We start from the raw sequence: 23,179 nt of genomic DNA, 5'->3' as shown, positions 1-23,179 counted from the left end.
ACGTTGTATGATAATTTGATTGAATTTTTTTCTTTTTTTTTTAAATAGATATACGAAAATAGGTAAATATATAAATCTTTAAAAAACTTTGGAAAAAACTTTGTACATAATATATTTTCGCATGTTTTTCCTAATAAGGGAAATGGATTCCATATTGTTCATTGTTAAAGTGCTTTTTATTTAATAAGTCTGGCGAAAGGCTATTCTTGTGAAAAATTTTCAAACGACATAAGTTTTGAATTTGTTCGAATAGTCTGGAAACAATTGTAACTAACGATGAAATACACTATTTGTTGCTATCAATATATTCCTTGATGTCTTGATTTTGTAAAAACAATATATGAATGCTCAATGATGAAATATAATAATTTTGTTGTTTACGGATTAAGAATCTCATTCTGACTTAAAACTTATTGGTATATGAACGATTACTGAATTTTCAATTATATAAATCCAGTAAAATACGGAATACTATAAATAAAACTATATATATATATATATATATATATATATATATATATATATATATATATATATATATATATATATATATATACATGCCAAATTATTTGCAGCCCGGTTGGTGTCATATTTAATTTTAAATTCTTGAAAAAAGTAATCTATTATTGTTGGCATGTTGAAAACTTGATTAAAGCTGACCTGAATGAATTTAATTTTAATAAGTGTAGTGCAAGTATTTATGCTTGCTCTAATTTACACAGTTTAGAGTTCAAAGTAATAAGTTAAAAGTTATGTTTTTATTATACAGCCTCACTTCGATTTCTTTCAAATGTTTGTATATATCGAGCATATAAAACTACAACGGTTGAGCTTTAGTAAATTATACACAATATTTGTAAATGACATTGGCTAAAATATGTCTTTTACATACTGATTCGTCAAGTATTAGTAATGTTTAAAATTATTATAAGATATTTCCTGAAAAACCACAGTTTCATATTTACTGATTGTTAGAAAATCTACAGCGTATTTCTATCTAGGGTAAGTATTATATTGGATTGAGATATAAAATATAACAATCAGCTGGAACAGTGAGGGCATTGCTGTAGAATGTGAAATATATTGATATTCAATATGTAATCTAAAGATAGTTACCAGTAAATCAGCTTGATAGCACATCAGAAACATCTAAAATTCTAACCAAAAAAGAAATGGACTTAGCGAATGTGGCTGCTTCGAGATACAATATTTATAGCTTAACTATATAAAAGTAAAAAAAGAAATAATACATAAAAAATACGTTAATGCCTCCCAATAAAAAAAATCTATACAGGTTTTTCGTTTATCAAAATAAATATCTAAAACAAACCAAGTAATTCGATAATTAATAGTGTTTAGATTTGCGTTCAAACGTCACTTTCAGCGCGCTTCTCGAACACGTTATAAAACAATTCTTAAATAAAGGTCATATAACATCTGAATGGATGTTTACTTGATATACGCAAATTGCGAGCTTACAATTACGAGTTCCACAGTAGGGATCAAATTCACAATACTATTGCACAGTGAAAATTTACAATACTATTTCATAAACCAAGGCATGTAACTGAAATTAGCCGTTAATCTGATTGATCGCATTTAATCGCGACCGACGTTATAGATGGCCTTTGCACTAAAGTCACGCTAATGTCACGGAATAAAGTCTGAAGTACGACCGGAAGTCATTTCATTGTATCGAATTGCAGACAGTAATTACGGAACGTCCTAATGTGACTGAGTTTTTAATATTATTATGGCGAATTAGTTGTTTTGAACCTTGTTAACTTTTGCACCTAATGGTGACATGCCTTGTTTGATGTGAACAAAAGTAAAGAAATATATTTTCAGTTTTAGTTACAAAACACAAAGTTTCCTGGTGTATCAACATATTTCGATCTGTTTATTCATGATGTATTCTATTTAACAACTAACTAGTATTTTATATAGAATATATAATTCCACCAATATCATAGATTTATATTTAAACTATGTTTGATTCATTATTACGGATTTGTTTTACTTAGACCATGTTTTAGTGAAAATAAATAACTGCTTTATTAATTATGCATTTTTATTTCATGATATTTGGGCATGGTTTTTCCTTTTTTCTTTTAACATGTCGTAGCCATAAAAAATCCTATATAACTGTGTATTTCGATGATCTAAGTAACAGCGAAACGGTTTCTTAAGGACAGATCTGTTCCGAAAAGAATAAAGATATAATTTCTGAAATATAAGTTGCATTATTATTCATGGAAGTTTAAAACATACCATCAATTCATATGAAAATATTTCAAGTGTTACTATTAATAACTATATAACACATATTTACATATACATGTTTACTGTTGATAAAGAATATATATGATTTGCGTTCTTTATTTATGACAAATTAACATTTTCAGGAATTAATTTTATTTACCAATAATAATAATAATAATAATAATAATAATAATAATAATAATAATAACGACGACGACGACGACGACAACAACAACAACAACAACAACAACAACAATAATAGTAATAACAACAACAATAACAGTAATAATAATAATAATAATAATAACAATAATAATAATAATAATAATAATAATAATAATAATAATAATAATAATAATAAAAAATAAAAACTTTACAAATTTCCAAGCTTGATTTCCATTTCACTCCCGAACAACATAATATTCTTCCTTGGTTGATCTTTTCTTCACATATTAAAACAATGTAATTAAAATTTAAATATCATTAGTTTTTTTATATTGGATATTATTATCTAGTTTCAAGTTTTAACCCACCATAATTATGCAAATAGTTTTTTCACTAATTCTCCTTTCTACTCATAATACTATATAATTTTTTCTTTTCCCAATTTCCGAGTAAACCTTTTGATTCAACCCTATAACAGTATAACCTTCTTTAATTTAGCGTTTGTTAGCAGTTTTCGTTCTTTTTGTTAACGTATATAAATCAATTTTTATTTTCATCGTCACTCAGTTTGTTTGGACCGGTCTTGTCTGAGAGGTCGAGGATACCTAATGGACAGTTTGACTGGCTCTTGTTTCCAACTGACAGTACAAGACCCTAACTCTTTGGTAGCGCTTAGAGCGACTACTCTATCAGCAGTTGGATAATATCGGGATAGTTGTAGTGCCATGTCGCCCATGGAAAGTGGCCGTGCTGCTATTTCTTGTGAGCTTCCACGCGGCCACAACTTTCCAGACAGGACTCGGCTAATGGATTATGATGCGTGTATACTTGGGGTCAATACTGACCCACTTTGTGAACACTCTCCCCAACCTGAAATTTAGCAAAAACGTAATGAAATAACATCTCAAACAAATATCACAACCAGCCAACCACCCAAACAAAACCAATTCGCCTCCTCCCTTACGGCTCGCATTCACAAATATCTGTGTGTTTTGAAGTAATCTAGATGATGTAGAGTCTTATTTTTTAATAAACTCCCGGATACTTTAGCATTAAGTGAAAAACTTACACTCCTCAATCCCTTCTAGCTACTTTAACATGACAGGATACCTCTCTCTCTCTCTCTCTCTCTCTCTCTCTCTCTGTCGTAACGACTCAACGAGATATATGCACGGACTTGGAGTCTATATTCGTAGCCCCCTCCTCTTTACTAGAGAGCAACGTCTTGCATTGGATGACCAGGCTCTATGTGCATTTGACTAGCCTTTCATCACTGCGGTAGTTACTTATATTTTCTCCACCGTTCTCCCTACAATCAGAACTATACCCTAACCGATCATGTCAGTTATGTACAGATGCAGCACTCTCCTTAGATAATAACATCCAAATACATGTGTTTAGTGACTTTAAAGTCCACCATCAAAATTTGCTAGATGCAGCTAGAAACCGTGCTTATAGCTTTCTATAACCCATTCCTTTACACAGACAGTTATATTCCTAAGTCATCTCCCAGATCATGAATCCCAGCAAGTTTCACTTCTAAGCCTATTCCTCACTACAGTACACGAGGATTATTAGACTAATGCCCACAATCCACTTGGAAACTAGACAATCTAGGGATATCAGTTGACATCACACTAAAATTCCAACTACAAGGTTAGGAGCTATTGCTTAAAACAACAAGGTATTACAAAAGAGCTGACTGGAAAGCTATCAGAACACACATCAGAGATGTCCCATTGGTTAATAGCTTCTCTCTTCCTGCTGAACAGTGCACCAACAACAGAGACAACTGAATGCTGCAAAGCGGACATTGCAGCACATGTTCCCACATGGAAATATTATAGCAAGTTACATCCACCTCCATGGTTCGCTCTAGATTGTGCCACTGCCATTGCACAAAGACAAAATCCATTCCACCGGTTCGTACGTCATACGTCAAATACAAATAGGCAACAAATTCATAAATGCTAGAAATCATTATGAGAGAGAAATAGCGACAGCCAAAAAAAGCATGCTAAAATAAGCAAGGGAAAGCACAGAATCGCAAAAGATAGGAACTCGTGATTTCTGGAAAATTTATAATAGTATAGTGAATAAAAAGGGCAATCAATAATTACCTCATTATCTAACAACCAGACGATCACATCCACGGCAAGTGAGAAGGCAGGACATCTTGGCCAGCGATTGGCCTCCAATTCCACCTTATAGCCAACATACAACTCTCTTCCAAATTCCCCATTACGGATTGAAGCCACACTAGATGACGTAAAAATCACTCCTTCTAATGTCAATGATATCATAAAAAACTTAGACACCTCAAAGGCGTGTGGGCCTGATCTCATCCCTGCTATACAACTTAAAGAATACTCAGCTGATCTAGACCCCGTACTTTCCAAACTCCAATTCTCGCCCTATCAGTCTCCTCTCCTTCTTCGCTAAAATATTTGAGATCTTAATTAATCAAGTACACTATCTCGGAAAAACAAATCTCTCTGACAAACAGATGGATTTAGGCAATGTAGTTCTACTGCAGATATTTTTACAATCATCTCTATGTCATATACTATACTTTACAATCATCTATATCATATACTATGCACTGGACAAGGTGGACGAAGCCAGTGCTGTAGCTCTCAATATATCCAAGGTCTTTGATTAAGATTGCCACGGCGGGCTGTTAAAATTAAATCCTACCGTATAACTCGACGTATACTTAATATAATTAAATTTTTCTTAGAAAATCGGACAATGCAGGTTGTCATTGATGGCCGCCCATCCGAGCAGCATAACAATGCGAGAGTGCTTTAAGAGCCTATCCTTGGACCACTAATGTTCCAGATATTCATAAACGACCACCCTGATAATATTGTCTTTGAGATGGGTATATTTGCTGATGAAGAACACTCTATAACATGCACGAGGGAAGAACGGATGTACATAAATCTAGGACAATGATAGAACCGTTAGAAAATCACCCCCGGACCGGATTGGGGCCGCAAATGGATGGTGACATTTAATGCTAGTAAGACTAAGCTGGTCTCCTTTAACAATAACAAGACACCTTTCCAACTACCGATGTCTATGACAAATAATGCCCTACCTGAGAAGTCTTCCTTCAAACTCCTCTGTCTAACATTTGCGGGCAATTTGAACTGGAACAAACATAGTGAGGAATGTTGAATCTCTGTGCCTCTTTTATACATATTTTAATGGAATGTACTCCCTCGACCAACATATCCCTGACAAACCCGCTTAGCAACAAAATCTCATCTCTTCACTGTTGAGATCCATAAATGCCAAAAAGTTTTACTATTTTAATAGTTTGTTCTCTCGAACAGATACACTTTGAAATTCCCCTCCTGCTTCCCTGACTGTACTTATATTCAGAAATTTAAATGTAACGTAAACCAACATCTTCTAAATCTTTCCAAGGTATGGTCCCAAATAGTAGCCCCTTACGTAAAAGCGACGATATACCTTATTAGGGGTGAACATGAGTAAAACAATTTCTCCTTAACCAGCAAACGAAGACGTTTATGCTGAACAAAACTATACATTTATTTCACTGTTTGGATTTTGTTTATTTCTTGAGTTTATATTTATTCTACGTTATGGATATCTAGACGATTTATTTATTTTCGCGTGGATGATTACCTTGCGCACGAATACTCAAATATTCTGCCATGTTTATATATATATATATATATATATATATATATATATATATATATATATATATATATATCTTTTTGAAGGTACAAGATTTTATAATAGTTAAATATAAATAAATAATAAACAACCAAATATAAATAAACAAAAATATTGTATATGCATATGTAGAATTTTGCCGTATATACTTTGGTTGTATTTTCCTTTCCTTACACCATAAAGTTCATTATTTAAGTTTTTTTTGTTTTCAACAAAAAAAAAAATATATTAACTAAAAAGTTTTGTAAAATAGAATTTTTATTCCGAAATTTCTCCCTCTTTCTGATCAACACATTTTTCTTTGAAAAATCTACTTAATAAACAAAAAAACCTTATAGATTTATCATTTGCGATTTTGTATATTAGGAAAATATGATGGTAGTTTGTTAATTAGATGACAATGTATTTATTTTTCTCTTATTAAACTACTACTACTACTACTACTACTACTATTACAGCTACTACTACCACACACACAGACATATATATATATATATATTAAACATAAAAAGGCACCCCCATCACTCACAAACGCTAGTCAAAATCCGAACAACCGTGGTCCAGGATACTTATTGACCTTGCGTGCTAAAACGTAGGAAACCCACTATTACGGTAACCAGTAATTCCTATATGAGCTGCTCGTTCGTTTTGGTGTTGTTGATTGCGTTGTTAGTGAAAATACCACCCAATTCACTTCGTCAAAGTTCAAAGAATTCCTTGAAACTTGCCAAATATAACATTTCACGACCCAATATCATTCTGGGAACAACAGCAGAGCCGAACGTTTTTGTGGACACACTAAAAAGGGCACTAAATAATGCTTACAGCTGGTCACCAGAAAAGTATTTACAACAGTTTCTTCAAATCCATAGGATTACGCCAAACCCTAACAGACCACCATAAATTATGTCTGGCTATAAAATCAGATCAGTATCAAAAACGAGACAAACCAGACAAAATAGAACCTCTACATAAAAGTACAATCTTGAAGATATAATTTTTTTCAAACACCTTACAATAACGTTTCATTTTTGGAACTTAGAAAGATAATACAGATGATGAGCAACTTCATCTACAAAATTCATGACCCGAAACCCAAGCAAAAAGTCATATGAACCATATACAAAAACGTATAACTGAGGATCAACACGATTTACCGCTAGAAAAAGAAGTAAACACTATTGAAATCGTCTATCACACATTTGGTATTGAGCCTCCTAAAACTGCACCAAAACCACAACGTTTTGGGGGAGAAAGGAAGGTCTCAAACGATGGTCTACCTAAAGAGAAAGAAATACTGATACTCATTACATGGAGTAATCAGATTGAGACAGGGGTGTTATGTCGGCATTACATATGAATGAACTGATCCATATACGTAAATACCAGGAGACAAGGTATTAATGCAGGATCGAGATCCAGAGAACAAACATAGGCATATTCCTTGGCTAGACGAACAACTCACTATTGTATGTTGTCGTAAATACATTTTTCTACTGTATTCCCGTGTTCTGTTTTCCTTTTAACCCGTTAAGTTATTGTTATAAATCTCGGACAACGCTGAGTAGATTATCTTGTATAAAATAATACAACTGTAGCGAAAGTAATGCAACACGTAACTTAGACAAGCAACGACGGCTTTTGTCTACTATGTAATAATAAGACTAAGAATTTTTTTTTCTCAGCAAATCTGCGTTTTTAAATACATGCCCCATCAAGAATAGTAAGCACTTAGTGGTTAGTATGTACCACCAAATATTTATAATATTGTATTTTTAGTGCCATGAATCCGAGGCAATGCCGAGTAGATTTTCTTGTATAAAATAAGAAAATAAGATATAGGCACATTTTTTCTGAGCAGTGCGCTCTATCCAGGATATTAAGCAGTTTAAATTATCTGATGTATACTACTTACCGGATCTGATCCTGTATTAATACTCTTATGGCAACCTGGAAACAATATCTACTTTATTTCTGCAATATAACAACAAAATAAAAAAAAGCAGAAATTTTTTTCTCCAGGGCAAGTTTACTTTTAAACACACCTACTCTACCTAGTGCATTGACCACTGTTGTATGACTCTATACCACTTACCAGATATGATACTGTACATTTTAACATGCCTTTTAGTAAACGCTAAGTAAATATTCTCGTATAAAATAGTATAACAAAACATGGTGATGCTTTTTCCGGGCACCGCAATCTTTAAGCACACGTGCTCTATCTAGGATATAGGGCACTTTGGATTAACTAACGTACATCACTCACCGGCTATAATACTGTATTATTACTCGTAATGTAAACGAGCAACATCATATATTTTGTCAAGTATACAATGTAGTAACATGTCAAATAATTTATTTCTCCAGGTCAACGCTTCATTTAAACACACCAGCTCTATCTAAGGCATGGAAAACTTTTTTGATCAGTAGGTATTATACTGCATTATTGGTTCCGAACAATGACCAGTAGATTTTGTATAATAATAGATTAATAAAACATAAGTGGTTTTTCCTGGGCAACGTGCACTTTAAAGATACATTATCTATCCAGGATATTGAGATTACTCCACGTATACCAGTTTCCAGATAAAATAAGTTTTAAAAATATTATACACATATACACATGCCCAATTTTTGATAATAATAATAATAATAATAATAATAATAATAATAATAATAATAATAATAATAATAATAATAATAATAAAAATAAAATTAGAAATATGTAAAATTTCCTATGAAAAATTTAAGAACGAATATCATGTAGTAAACAAACAGCTCCTTTCTAACTTCAAAACTCATTACCAAAAAGTAATGCAATTTATAGAGAGGACGTAAATCACATAATAATAAAAAAGCGGATAGCTACATTGGTTTTATATTCACTACCCTATCTCGCCGTTCAACATGCATCCTGTAAATTCTAACTCTTGAACTTCTACAAAAATAAAAATAAAAAAAATTAACGCCTGCTCTCACTGATTTACGACAAAGTTTAGCTAATAACATAGGAATCAACATTTTCGAAAACCAATTCAAAATTAGATAAGCTCAAAAGCATCTTTATTAACATCCAGCAACACACATTTCATAAAAATACGTATGAAAATAGCAACATTTCAAAATAACGTAATATTAGGATGGTGTAAAACAATATCGTTTTCTCACATATGTTACTTTTATATATGATTTCTGAATTAATTCATTGGTATATATAACCATCTTATATATCATTTTGAAGCGCGTTCTTTCGCTCTATCGAATCTTGTTATTAGTGACCGTTCTTAATCTCTTCATTTATTTTTTGCAGGCTTTTCGACAGCATGGACAAAATTCAAATCCGCGCTATTTTCTTGTTCCAGTTCAAACTAGGCAGAAAAGCTGCCGAGAAATCTTGTGATATTAATGATACATTTGGCTCAAGAACTACTAACGAACCTGTGGCTGAACTCAAGGTCGATTATTCAATAGTCGTTCAAATAGGGAAATCAAAAAAGTTGGATAATGGGTGCCGCATAAATTGAACGATAAAAAAAAATATTGCCGTTTTAAGGTGTTTTCTACGCCCATTCAGCGCAAAAAAAAAAACGACCCATATCTCGAGCGGATTGTGACGTGATGAGAAGTGGATCCTCTATGAAAACTGGCTACGTTCGGCACAGTGGTTGGATCCCGGGGAAGCTCCACAACACTTCTCAAAGCCGAAATTGCACCACCAAAAAGTTACGATGACTTTTTAATGGTTTGCGGCTGGTCTAATCAATCACATCTTGAATCCAGACGAAACGATTAGGCGGAGAAGTACTGCCAAAGAATTGATGAAATGCACCAGAAGCTCCAATGTATGGGCCCGAAATTGGTCAATATGAAGGGACCAATTCTCATCCATGAAACGGTCGCCCGCATGCTGCTCAACGGACTCTGCAGAAACTGAACGAATTGGGCTATGGGACTCTACCTCCTCCGCCATATTCACCGGACCTCTCGCCCACCGATTATTATTTTTCCAAGCTTCTCGACAACTTTCTGTGCGAAAAATGCTTCAAAAGTCGAGATGATGCGCAATCGGCCTTTGATAAATTCATCGTTTCCAGTATTTCGGATTTCTATGCAAATGGGACAAATAAACTTGTTTCTCGTTGGCAAAAATGTGTCCATTCTAATGGTTCTTATTTCGATTAATAAAGTTTATTTTGAAGTTGAACGTCAAAAAACGACATTATTATCGCACCAACCTAATGCATTTGTTTCTTTTGACGCTATTTCTCGCTCCCCTGAATTTTAATTGTAAACGGCTTTCATGAAAATAGCGAGTTCGTTGTTTCAGTCTAACAGATGACACATGCGTGTATTTGATGTGTTTTGAAAATTTGTTGTTTTCTTCAACTTTTTTTGTTTATTTGGTTTTCTCGTCGGATTATGACGGGACGTAGTATCGAAAAAGTTCGTAATGCATATGGAAAATACATTAATTAACTGTACTGCTACAGTTTGTGACCGATGCGACCGATTTTCGTTGGCATTTAACGTAAACAGAATGCCGCTAACGAAGCATTTAGACAATCGGATTGTTAGAGAGTAAGCGGCAATTTTCGATTGTGACTTGTGTAATGTTTAAAATTCCTCTGTCAACAGAAAATTTGCAAGAAATTGTGCAATTATACCTTTTTTTTTGTCGAATCACACGATTTCGAACAATTTCATTATTTCTTTTTATGTAAATATCTGCTTATCTGTTTTATAGTAGAAAGCCAAGAGTTCCGCGGGATTCAGTGCGGAACCATGATCCTGCTATTCCAGCAGATCATAACAACATAGAATATTCCATATTTCTTTATTAGATCATCCGCTTTTCAATGTGTGAGGTACGGCTGAAGAAATTATATAGCATTGATTGAAAGAAGTTGAAATATTCAGACATTATTTGAAATATTTTTCAATTTGTTTTAGCTTATTGATGCAGCTTATATTACGATTTCTATTTTGCAATTGATATCATTTTCAAGCAAATGTAAAAAACGGTGCCAACGCAGTCGCTGCAAAATTATCAGAAGAAACAAATAGAGACAGAGGAACTACAACATGATTATATATATATATATATATATATATATATATATATATATATATATATATATATATATATGTATACATATATATATATATACATATATATACATATATATATACAGAGAGAGAGAGAGAAAGAGAGAGGGAAAAAGTGAGAATTATGTTATCAAACAATATATATATATATATATATATATATATATATATATATATATATATCTATATATGCCCTAGTATAAGGAGTTTTTTGCTTAATTTTCCATTTAACTTTTTCTTATGGTCTTGGAAAGATAATAAAGTTATATATAATTTTTAACTCTAATTTTTTTTAACATTATATATGTCTGTGTGTGTATGTGCGGGAGAGAGAGAGAGAGAGAGAGAGAGAGAGAGAGAGAGAGAGAGAGAGAGAGAGAGAGAGAAATGCTAATGAACTCAGAAATGGCTTGACCGATTTTATAAAAAAATATCACACGAAGGTACTTAGGTGTTTGAGAGTACCTAGGTGGATTTTGAATCGGAATGCGTCTGATAAGGACCGAATATCGATAATCGAATAAAGTACGATTAAAAAAAGAAACAGTCTGATTTTGAGCAAAATTAAAACTTATATACAACATAACAATTGCATTCGAGAAATTTTATCGCCCCACAAACAGAAAGGTCCAGCGTATAAAATTAACATGCTTTTTAAAGACTGGGGAGCCTTTGAAATAAATGTACTTTTAAAGCACAATTAAACCATGATACTTAATTTTTGTAAGTTTAACTTTTATTCATGTATTATGTATAAATAATTACATAAACTCAACAGTTGGTTCTTCGATAAGACAGATGCGTTCGAAATGAATGTTTCTGTTAAGAGCAAAACAGAACAATAAACTTGACATTTCTTTTTAAGCTTTATTCACAGATACTTGTATAACATCACCAGTAGATTCTCTACAGCGTTATGTATTGATAAAAATGTATTGATTAATATAAGAGAAAACATCCAACGGCATGATAAAGACGTATTGTAGATTTAGTTACTGCGCGGAGGTATGTGGTAGATCCTTAACCAGATAAGCCACTCAATCGATTTGATTAAATAAATGGATGATATCACCGACTTCAATGACAATAAAAATATGAAGATTAGAATATTTGTTGATCCTCATTCAACCCATATATATAACTATATATGTATCTGTATATATATATATATATATATATATATATATATATATATATATATATATACACTGTATAGATATGTATATATGTTTTAATAACTTCATATATATTTGTACTATATATGTATATATGTATAAGATATATAAGTATATATATATATATTTAAATATGTGCATCTATATCTGTACACGCCAATATATATGTTTGTGTTTACACCTTGTATAAATGTATATGTATATATATACATATACGGATATACATATATTTATATATTTAAATATATATTTAAATATATATTTAAATATATAAATATATGTATTTCTGTATAAATAGATATGGTGTATATTAAGTATGTATTATTAGTTATAATCTATCTCTCTACTTGTCTATATAAATAAAAATTATATATATATATATACACTATATATATATATCACGCAGATATTCATATGATAAGAAAAAAGAATTATATATATATATATATCATCCTTTATTTTTATTTATGCATTTATTTTATTCAAGGCTTCTTTAGACTATATATATATATATATATATATATATATATATATATATATATATATATATATATATATATAAAGAGAGAGAGAGAGAACGAGAGAGAGAACGAGAGAGATATATTAAGAGTAAAAAAGGGAGAAATATGTTTGTTCACGCATGCCAGTGTTTTCCAGATACAAAATCGATTCTTAAAGTTTAAATACGCTCGAATTTAAAACAGAAATATTACACTAAACATATATTCTTGTTGGAGTTGAATAGTTAGTATGAATTCAGTTATATATATATATATATATATATATATATATATATATATATATATATATGCATATATATAAATGTGTATGCTGTATAGGAGCTATATAAATACAAACATATGTATGTGCATAATTAGGTGCGTATACATTTCGACATGCATATATACGATCGTAGTTATACTACATATGTTAACATATATAGGGCCATATATGTTTATATATGCCTCTGTATGTATGTATGTATGTATATATATACATATATATATATGTAATAAGTTATGAAAATATATATTGCAAGTAAGCTACACGGAATATTCATCATTTCATCCTCGTGAGAATTCGTCAGGTTTTATGAAGTAGACAAATATACATATATATATAAATGCATGTATATATGTATATAAATGTCTATACATAAATGTAGCCAAACACACACACACACACACACACACACACACATATATATATATATATATATGAAGATAGAGACATAGAGAGAGAAAGAGATATATTAATTATTTTGTTATATTTCTTTCTTTTTGTTTTTAATAAAGCATAGCATTTCACAAAACTTTCTAACATAATGTATTGAAAAAATGTAAAATTTGTATTACTTGAGAAATACTAATCCTAAAAGTTAAGAAATGTGAACATAATATTTATATTGATTCATCGTTTACTTTACATTTTATTTATTATAAAATATGTTACATAAAAAATAGACAAAGATTAATTTATCTGCGCGTATTCGGCGATATCTTTATTATGTAAGGGCATGCCTGTCTAAATGACTATTTCTGAGAATTTATATATATGCGTGTATGTGTGTGTGTGTGCATGTGTGTGTGTGACAGTATAAAATAATGGTACTGCTGTCTTGCAAGAGCTGAATTACAATATATATATATATATATATATATATATATACATACATACATATATATATAATCATATTTATATATATATATACATATAAACTTATAAATACATATATATATCTATCTATATGTGCATATATATCTATATCTATATATAATTGTACATATATTCTTTTATATATATGTACATAGGTTCTCCATGAGCTCATCTATATTTATATATATATATATATATATATATATATACACATTATATATATATATATATATATATATATAATATGTTTATACATATATATGCACATTCATACATACCTATATATATATATATATAATATATTTATACATATATTATATGCACATTCATACATACCTATATATATATATATATATATATATATATATATATATATATATATATATATATATATATATATATAAATTTTAAGTGCTATGAGAACAGAATATTCTTTTCATCTCTTGGACTTTCGAGTATATATCCGACACAGTTAGATCGAGTTAATAAACTGAGAACCACGTCACTTCATATAAAAGCATATAAGATATCAACGGATACACATTGGAGAGTCAAAACAACGAAAAGAATATGCTGTTGTCCTAGCCCTAATAATCATATGAATATATATATATATATATATATATATATATATATATATATATATATATATGTTTTGTTTACGCCTTATGTAGATGTATATGTATATATATATGTAAATCTATGTATATGTATACAAAATTTATAGATGTATGTATCTATAAATGCATGTATATATATATATATATATATATATATATATATATATATATATATATAAATTTCATAAGTATTTCTGTAGATTCATATACATATATACACACATATATAAATCTTTACATATGCATATATATACTTATATATATATATTAATATGTACATATTTACACAGACACAAACACACATACACACACATACACACACACACACACACACACACACACATATATATATATATATATATATATATATATATATATATATACTGTGTTTTGTATATACATGTACACTGGAAATATGCAAAGTAAACGGAAACTGATCTGGTCACACATATTAAGGGAGTACATATGTAAAAGAATGGATGATTGAAAGTCATAAATATTTAAGTTAGAAAATAACTTCTGGAAAATTACTGTTTCGTTCAGAAGTTTTATCATGTAACTGAAAGTGTAGTTGAAATTTATAATAATAATAATAATAATAATAATAATAATAATAATAATAATAATTACTTACGCACTGAACTCCCTGGAACTGTATAGCGGAAAACAATTGAGTGGTAATAAGCAGGGTGATTATCCGCTGGATTCCATTACGTTGATAGTCCATATTGAAAATCGGGAACATTTTCTTTTCTATTCACCAAAACAAATTCCAAGAAGAGATAAAAATTCTAACTTTTTTTCTTTTTTCTCTCTTATCTTTATATTTTTTATCTTCAGAACTGAATCCAAATTACTACTTCCACGTGGCTTTATTTATTGTTGTGTTGTTATATATTTTTCTTACATTTTTTTGCTTTACGTTTTTTTTTTTTTACAGATGAGAAACTGTTTTATTATTTATTAGAATGATAATGTTCTTTTTTTTATTTTTCTCGGCATTTATGCTGTGTGTGCGTTATTTTAAAACGCTACTTATTTGCCGAGATGTCGCTTTAGTGGAAACGGTTTAAAGTGAATATAAGTTTTAGGCAGTTGAACAACCACTGCGTGCTTGTATGCGCAGGCCGCGAATGACTGAAACCAAAGAAGAGAGTGTCGAAGGAAATTCACGATACAATAGTAAACGGAGTCGTAGCGTTAATAGTCATGGCTGAGGTTACAGTAGAAGTAAAAAAAAAAAACAACCCATCATTAAACGATGGTGCCTGAAATAGTAGTCGGAGTAGAGCAGAGCATCCCCCTCCCTACATCTTCCACAGTTGCTCTTTCGAGCATGAAGTGCGTGTTTTACGTGAAAGAATACGCTTTTTTTATGATGTTGTTAAGAACTGAAGGCCCATTTTGGCATCGGGTATGGATAGACATGAAGTGTGGTCCAGTAAGGTCATACTCCTACGCATTACTTCCACCATGGGTTAGGGTTAGGGGTAATTTATCGTCAGTCGCTTGAATCGTTCCTATCGATAAAAAATTTGCACCTATCAAAAGTGTTCCTCTATTTAGGGTATCCATATTTCCTACTATAAATCGACGCAATGTCTAAAACTTCTCTGCTATGTAGGTAGGTATGCTGGTCGTAGTAGGTAAGTATACTTTGTAATCTTTAAATTGGCCTCAGTATGCAACCGGTATATTTTGTCTCGATTACACCTATATCTCTTTATTATGTCTCCATGCATAAGATCACAGTGAGTTTACAAGGTTTGCAAAAGGCAATCTCTATGACCGCGTTCTCTGAAAATAAGATCCCCATGAAAGGGCCGCAATTTGTAAATAAACCAATCTGTCTTCAAATCACTAATAATCAGCATTTATTTACGAATTTTAAATTTGATAATCAATACAAGTTGTAAATGAAAGATCAAAACCTCTTCTCTACTATTATATAAAAGGAACTTTGTGCGTGGGTGTAAGTTCGTTTCCTATTGACTCGAAAACAGCTGGGCCGATTTTTTCTGACATTTCACATGAAGGTAATTGATGTATCTGGGAGTGTTCTTACGTAGGTTTTCTATCAGAATACATCTGATAAATATCGACACTCGATGATTGAAAAGTTCGATTAAAGAAAGAAGTTTTATCACCGCACAAACAGAAAAGCTTGACCCGTAAAATCAACTGTAGATCCATTTATAAGACAGGGGTCCTTCTGAAATAATCTTTCTTTTTAGAGCACAATCGAAGCATGATACTTGAATTTTGTTCGTTTAACTTTAATTCACGTGTTTATGCAAAGCAAATTTTATAAAATAAACAGTTAATTCTTTAACAAGACTGTGGCACGTTCGAAAGAGAAGTATCTTTTTAGAGCACAATTGAACACGTTACGTTTACATTTTAAACCTTAAATGTAGCTAGTTGGTAAAAATAATTTTTTAAAATCAACAGCAGACTCTCTATATTGCAATATAGACTATAGCGTATTGTAGATTATGTCACAGTGAGGAAGCATATGGAACCTGCCCCCGATATGCCGCAATTAGAGCAGGGAACTAAGTGATTAAAAAAAAATGGTCAATTTCATGGAATTTGATAACAAAAATGTATGGGAAGGTAGAAAATTGGTTGATCTTCATTTAATCCCAGACAACGTCAACTATCCCTGCTAGTAATTTACTTTAAAATTGGAATTTGAGAAAATTGCTTTAAACTAGATAAACACATATAAGCAGTGCTATATTTTATTATTAAAAACGACTCTATAGACATGTTTGGCATTCTAGCTGATAGCAAAAGTACTATATGCTTTTTTTGTTTTTAGTAAAAGGAGGGAAAATCCTCCTTGATTAAAGAACTTTTTAATTTTAATCAATGCAGAGTGTGTCTAACCTTGACCCTGAATAGGGAAAGTAAATGAAGATCGTATACACATTTTTCATATTTGCTAAAATAATTAAAACATGGGATACAGAAATAAAATATTAATTACATAAAGACATGAGATTAATGAGATCTGCAGAACTCCAGTAAACTATGTAAATATTTTATTCTATGTAAATATTTTTATTCTACGTAAATATTTTTATTCCATGTAAATATTTTTATTCTACGTAAATATTTTTATTCCATGTAAATATTTTTATTCCGTGTAAATATTTTTATTCCGTGTAAATATTTTTATTCTACGTAAATATTTTTATTCCATGTAAATATCTTTATTCTATGTAAATATTTTTATTCCGTGTAAATAGTTTTATTCCATGTAAATATTTTTATTCCGTGTAAATAGTTTTTATTCCATGTAAATATTTTTATTCCATGTATTTTTTTCTATGTATATGCATATATAGTTCTGAAATTTTCAGATGCATATTGTACGTATTTTTTAATTCATCGAATTACGGTTCTCATCTTAAGTGTTATTTTACACAATGTTTCGGTCGAAGTAACCTATGACCTTTTCAGATGTATCTTGTTAAATTCGAGAATCGTTTTGTTGAATTTCGAAATCTTTCTTTCAAACTCGAGAATTTTCACGGAATTTCGGGGTTAAGAAGACTCTTGTTACATCAATTATGACTGAATCGAAATGTCCAGTAAAAAGTTTAGAAAACTAAAACCTGTTTTTGTTTCTGTAAATAGTAATTAATCTTCAAAATGAAAAATGATTTCGTGAAAAAAGACACTTATATTCCTATGCTGATGCCGGGATCTTAAGCTAATGGTATCAGGTTTAACCATGAAACCACGTCAGTTAGAGGCTATTCTACAAAGGATTGCATGCCGAGTAAGGCATGAACTCTTCCGAGACAGAATTCACAACATCCACAATTCACAACATGGTAGAATAAACACTAATTACAGACCAAAACATCAAATGCCCTCGCCCCCTTCTTGATAGGAATATCACTGACTGATGAAAGTGCCTGCATCCAAAATACCTGTATATATCACCTGTTAAAGATTTAAAATCTCGCTTAAAAAAAAAACTTGAAAAAATCTGAAAGCTAAGGACGTAAAACAACATGCCCATCTTTCACCCCGTGATAACGGTATCATAAGACTATCAGCAGTAAAGACAATGCCACGGTGTTAATGGATAGAGCAGAATATTCCCCCCAAATTGGTAGATGCAATAGAATATGGTGACTGCATTATTGTAAAAAAGAATCAGACTTTGGAAACTAAAAGGAGTTGTCACAAATCCCCATCGTACGACAAGAATTCAGCTCCCTTTTAAAAATAAATAACAAGGCTCCCATTCATTCCAACCAGAGAGTGTTTCTAGATGTAGTGAGTCTGTTCACGAAAGTAGATACTGACAAGACTGGGTTTGATATGGGAGAGACTGGCTGCAGATACTTTACTGAAGGAGCGCACTTGCATCCGAATTGATAATATAATGGAAATGTTGACCTGTTTTGAAATCACTGGTCAGGGGTTTAAGTCGTTCGTATGTCGAAAGCTAACTTTTACTGGACAGTATCTAAACTTCAATTCCAACCATCCACATAATGTAAAGAAAGGAATCGCTCGTTGCCTACAACACCGAATACAATAATAAGAAAAATAACACAATAATAAGAAAAATGATACAATAATAAGAAAAATAACACATAATAAGAAAAATACATATCAAGAAAAGATATCTGAAATACATATCTGAAATACATATCTGAAAAGATATTCTGAAATACATATCTGAAATACATATCAAGAAAAGATATCTGAAAAACTTCAACGATGTAATCCATGTAATATTAAGACAGGTTTCAGGGCGATTCGATACCCCAGAAAAACTTTGAGTCAAGACAACAACGGAAAGAATCATAACCAAGAAGTGTTTGTCAGGGATTTCATGTAAATGTGGAAAGTTATACAAAAGTGAAACATGTCATCCACCAGATGTAAGGTAAAAGGGACATCGAAAAGCCGTAATACGTGGAAAGATTGAAAAATCGGATATGGCTGAGCACATATGGCGGGAAAAAGAAAATGATGCAACGAAGTAAAAATTATAATCAGAGAAGGACGGTAGAGAGTAAGACGGCTTTAAGAATCAGCGCATATGCTGGGTGAAATTAAATCTAAAATGTGAAATTATATGAGCACCATTAATTATAAACAAATAATAAATATTATATATATATATACATATATATATATCGATAAATATATATATATATCGACATATAGCTAGATCTAGATATAAATAGTAATAAAGTAGATTAAAATATGATTGAGAAAATTCTATATTATAAGTGGCTTATTCTAAATCTAATTATTTTAAATCTAGTAATTTGTGCATCTTTTAAGATATTTGGTACTGAATTTTCAACATTCTAAGAGAGATACCTCTTTTATATTTTCTAAAAATAAGTTATCGAACTTGATTTAATGTTTTAATTTAGCGTGAATAAATCTTAAAAAAAATAGATTTTAATTAATAATACTCTTTTTTCCTTTTGTCTTGCATTATTAATTAAGACAATAAATATATAAAAATATTAATATGAAAATGAAAATGTATCTCTTTAATTGAACATGCGAATATGTATTCACGAAAATGAAAACGAATTAGAATTTACTAATGAATCTAATTGAATTTAGTCTGGTTTTATCATAACTGTTTTTAAAATCGTTTCTCTAATCGTTAGTTTTGTTTGACGCTTTTATTTTTAATTAGAACGTTAATACAAAATCTTGAAAACATGGGTATGACCTTAGAAAAATTCTTGTATTTGACAATATCCATCTTAAGAAGAGCGGAGGTTACATCAACCGAAACATTGTTCAAATAACACTCACGATTTGAATGGTAGTTTGAAGAATCCAAATAATATGTATACACACTTTTTATGGATAGGCGATCACCAGGAACCATGTAGTAAGTTTTCGTTTCAATTATTAGCGTTATAAACAGGAACGCATCTCTATAACGTATTCACAGACATTCTTTTGTGTGAAAGATGTTGTCTATTCACATAAAAAATAACGCTGGTCGGAGTTTGTCATCGGTAATATTTGAGCTTGAAAATCAATATTTGATTCCAAGTAGTTCGTGTATTGAGTTTTTATTCTACCATGTACTTTGCAATAAAATTCTACTTTGCTTAAATTTCTAAAAATGTATACTTGTTCCTGCTCGGAAGATTGATAAAATGTTTTATTGACTTTAGTGTTTTCTATCAGTTTTCTTCGCTTTATTCTTTGTTTTTGTTTTTGCTATACATTCTGTAGAATTTTCATACTCTCTCTCCTCATCTCTCTGTTATTCTCTATCTCAGTCTTTTATGCAATTTACGCTTTAGACTTTAACACTTTACAGTCATTTCACAGAATTGCCTCTCTTTCAAATAAAAGATAATAAAATGTACTGTATAATATACAATTCTGCTTAATATTTACTGCATTTTACCGTTTATCGAGCATCATAGTTAGTGATACGACAATATATCGCTTCACATTTTACAATAGTTGTACAACCTTGCCGATTCTCGTAATAAAACATTGTTTTAAGATATACACTTCTCTAAAACTTTATTGCAGTTTCACTGTATTGTCTCTTCTCAATACAAAATTTGATGTATTGTATTTAGCAATGTGTTCTGCTATTTAAAACTAATCTGCGGTATTGTGGATCAATTTTATTTAGCTATACAATTTACTGTTTAAGATTTTTCGTTGTGTAAAGGATTTTGTCAATCACCATATTAATCAATTGTACTTTGTTATACACTATTTTAAACGTAAAGTACAGTTAAACGGCATTCTAATGAAGGATGAATTGTATTCAACTCTATAGCTAAATAGTTATTCAAGACATTTGTATAAGTTATATAATTTACTTTTTATGATTTTACTGCAATTTCATGATATTGCCAATCTGTATATTAAAATAAAATCACTTATAATAAGCAATGCCTCATACTACTTAATAATTTATCACTAACGTTCATGATAAAATAATATATTGTACTTAGTCATACCTATTGCTACATTTTACTATAGTTTTAGACTATTATATATAATTTATTCTCCATAAACCATACTAAATTGCATTTAGTTATACACTAATTTATTCACCTATTTTTTTACACATTTTTATCAAAAATGACAAAAAAGACATTAAAATTATTGATATTATAAAAACTTTTAGTCAATTTGTGATCTATGTTCGCTTGATATTCTCAGAATAAACGCATTCCTCAATGAATGAATAGCCTAGCCACATGTTTTTGCAATAATGGAAGACACTGCTTGTTTTTACTATTACTAATTGAAAAGTCTCATACTATAGCACCGCCTACTATCTAATATTAGCAAAAGGAGTAGACAATTTCATTAAAATCAAATTGGCTATTACACGAGGATACTGATGAGGTTTTCCACGGTTTTGAGAAGCAATTCTCCCTAAAACAACGCTTAAACAGATTTTTAAGTATAGGAGTTAGTTCTGGTTAACGCTTTCTCGGCACTATAATTGGAATGTTGTCAGAGCCAGTTGCTTTAGTGGGATCAATGTTTTGGGATTAGCTAGGCAACATCACGCACAGATATTTGTATGTCACATAGTGTGTTTTCTGATACAGGAGAAAATACGGAGGTTGGTTGCCTTGACGCATGGGATAGAATAAGCTGCAAAATTCTTGGCAAAGAGTTTGGCTTTGTCCGATGCTGACGAGATTACCTCAGGTCTATTGGTGATGGTTGCAATAGAGCACATGCTACTGTTTGGGACCCTGTTTGCTATTTGCCAAAATTAGTGGAAACCAATCCGCTACACAGCTACTTTGAACTAAACGGACTGATCATACAACTCTCTCGTGTTCTTTACTACTCTTTTACAGTAGTTGCTGACAGTGCTGAAATGGCTTTAGTACATCTATTAAGTTGGAAGCAATGGGAAAAGTGATTTCTGTGCGTAATGGCAGCAGCACATTCTGGAGAGAACCACAGCTGGCTGTTAGGTTTTTGCTGGAATTTTTTTCGGGGTCTGATACTATGGATGACCCATTCTTTTTAACATGGAAGGGAGAGTTAGATCTGATATAAATGTACGGAAGTTATCCCATTCAAACATAGAGTATCGATATACTTTACGATGGAGAGGTACGTCTGAGGACTTATTACATTTCATTTTTATCTTAACTGATGCAGTCAAGTGGTCGGAAGATCCCAGTGGAGACAGAACAGAAGATAAACATAACTCAGGGCTAATGTGAAAAAGGTCTAGGAGACTTGCATACTGACCGTCAGTGTCGGGCACACGAGTGAGTTCATGAGCTATTTGAGTTAGGACATAAACAATCGTAAAAGCGTGACAAAACCTCCTCTCATCATCTGTCTTGTTTGAGTGGGCTAACCATTCCACATTGAACATTGAAGTTTCTACATGTGAATGTTAGCCGAAGGATGAACAAACAGGATGCAGTCATTTTTTTCAGATATACTCTTAAAGATACTAACTCTGCTGTT

At 31.0% G+C, this 23,179-nt stretch overlaps 1 protein-coding gene across 1 annotated transcript in view; it reads right to left on the bottom strand.

The window, feature by feature from the left end:
- LOC145247348 (vasoactive intestinal polypeptide receptor-like) overlaps positions 1-15,837 on the bottom strand; it is a 489,053-nt gene extending 473,216 nt beyond the window's left edge. Inside the window, exon 1 of the mRNA XM_080109023.1 lies at positions 15,333-15,837. Coding sequence (XP_079965149.1) covers positions 15,333-15,443 — 111 coding nt within the window. The 5' untranslated portion in view covers positions 15,444-15,837. The remainder of the gene's footprint in view (positions 1-15,332) is intronic.
- Between the last annotated feature and the right edge of the window lie 7,342 nt (positions 15,838-23,179).

Source organism: Euprymna scolopes, chromosome 25, assembly GCF_053919585.1.
Source record: "Euprymna scolopes isolate OS-2025 chromosome 25, ASM5391958v1, whole genome shotgun sequence".
Classification (NCBI taxonomy): domain Eukaryota; kingdom Metazoa; phylum Mollusca; class Cephalopoda; order Sepiida; family Sepiolidae; genus Euprymna; species Euprymna scolopes.
The sequence above is the reverse complement of the archived record's forward strand: the minus strand, read 5'-3'. Positions and strand labels throughout refer to the sequence as shown.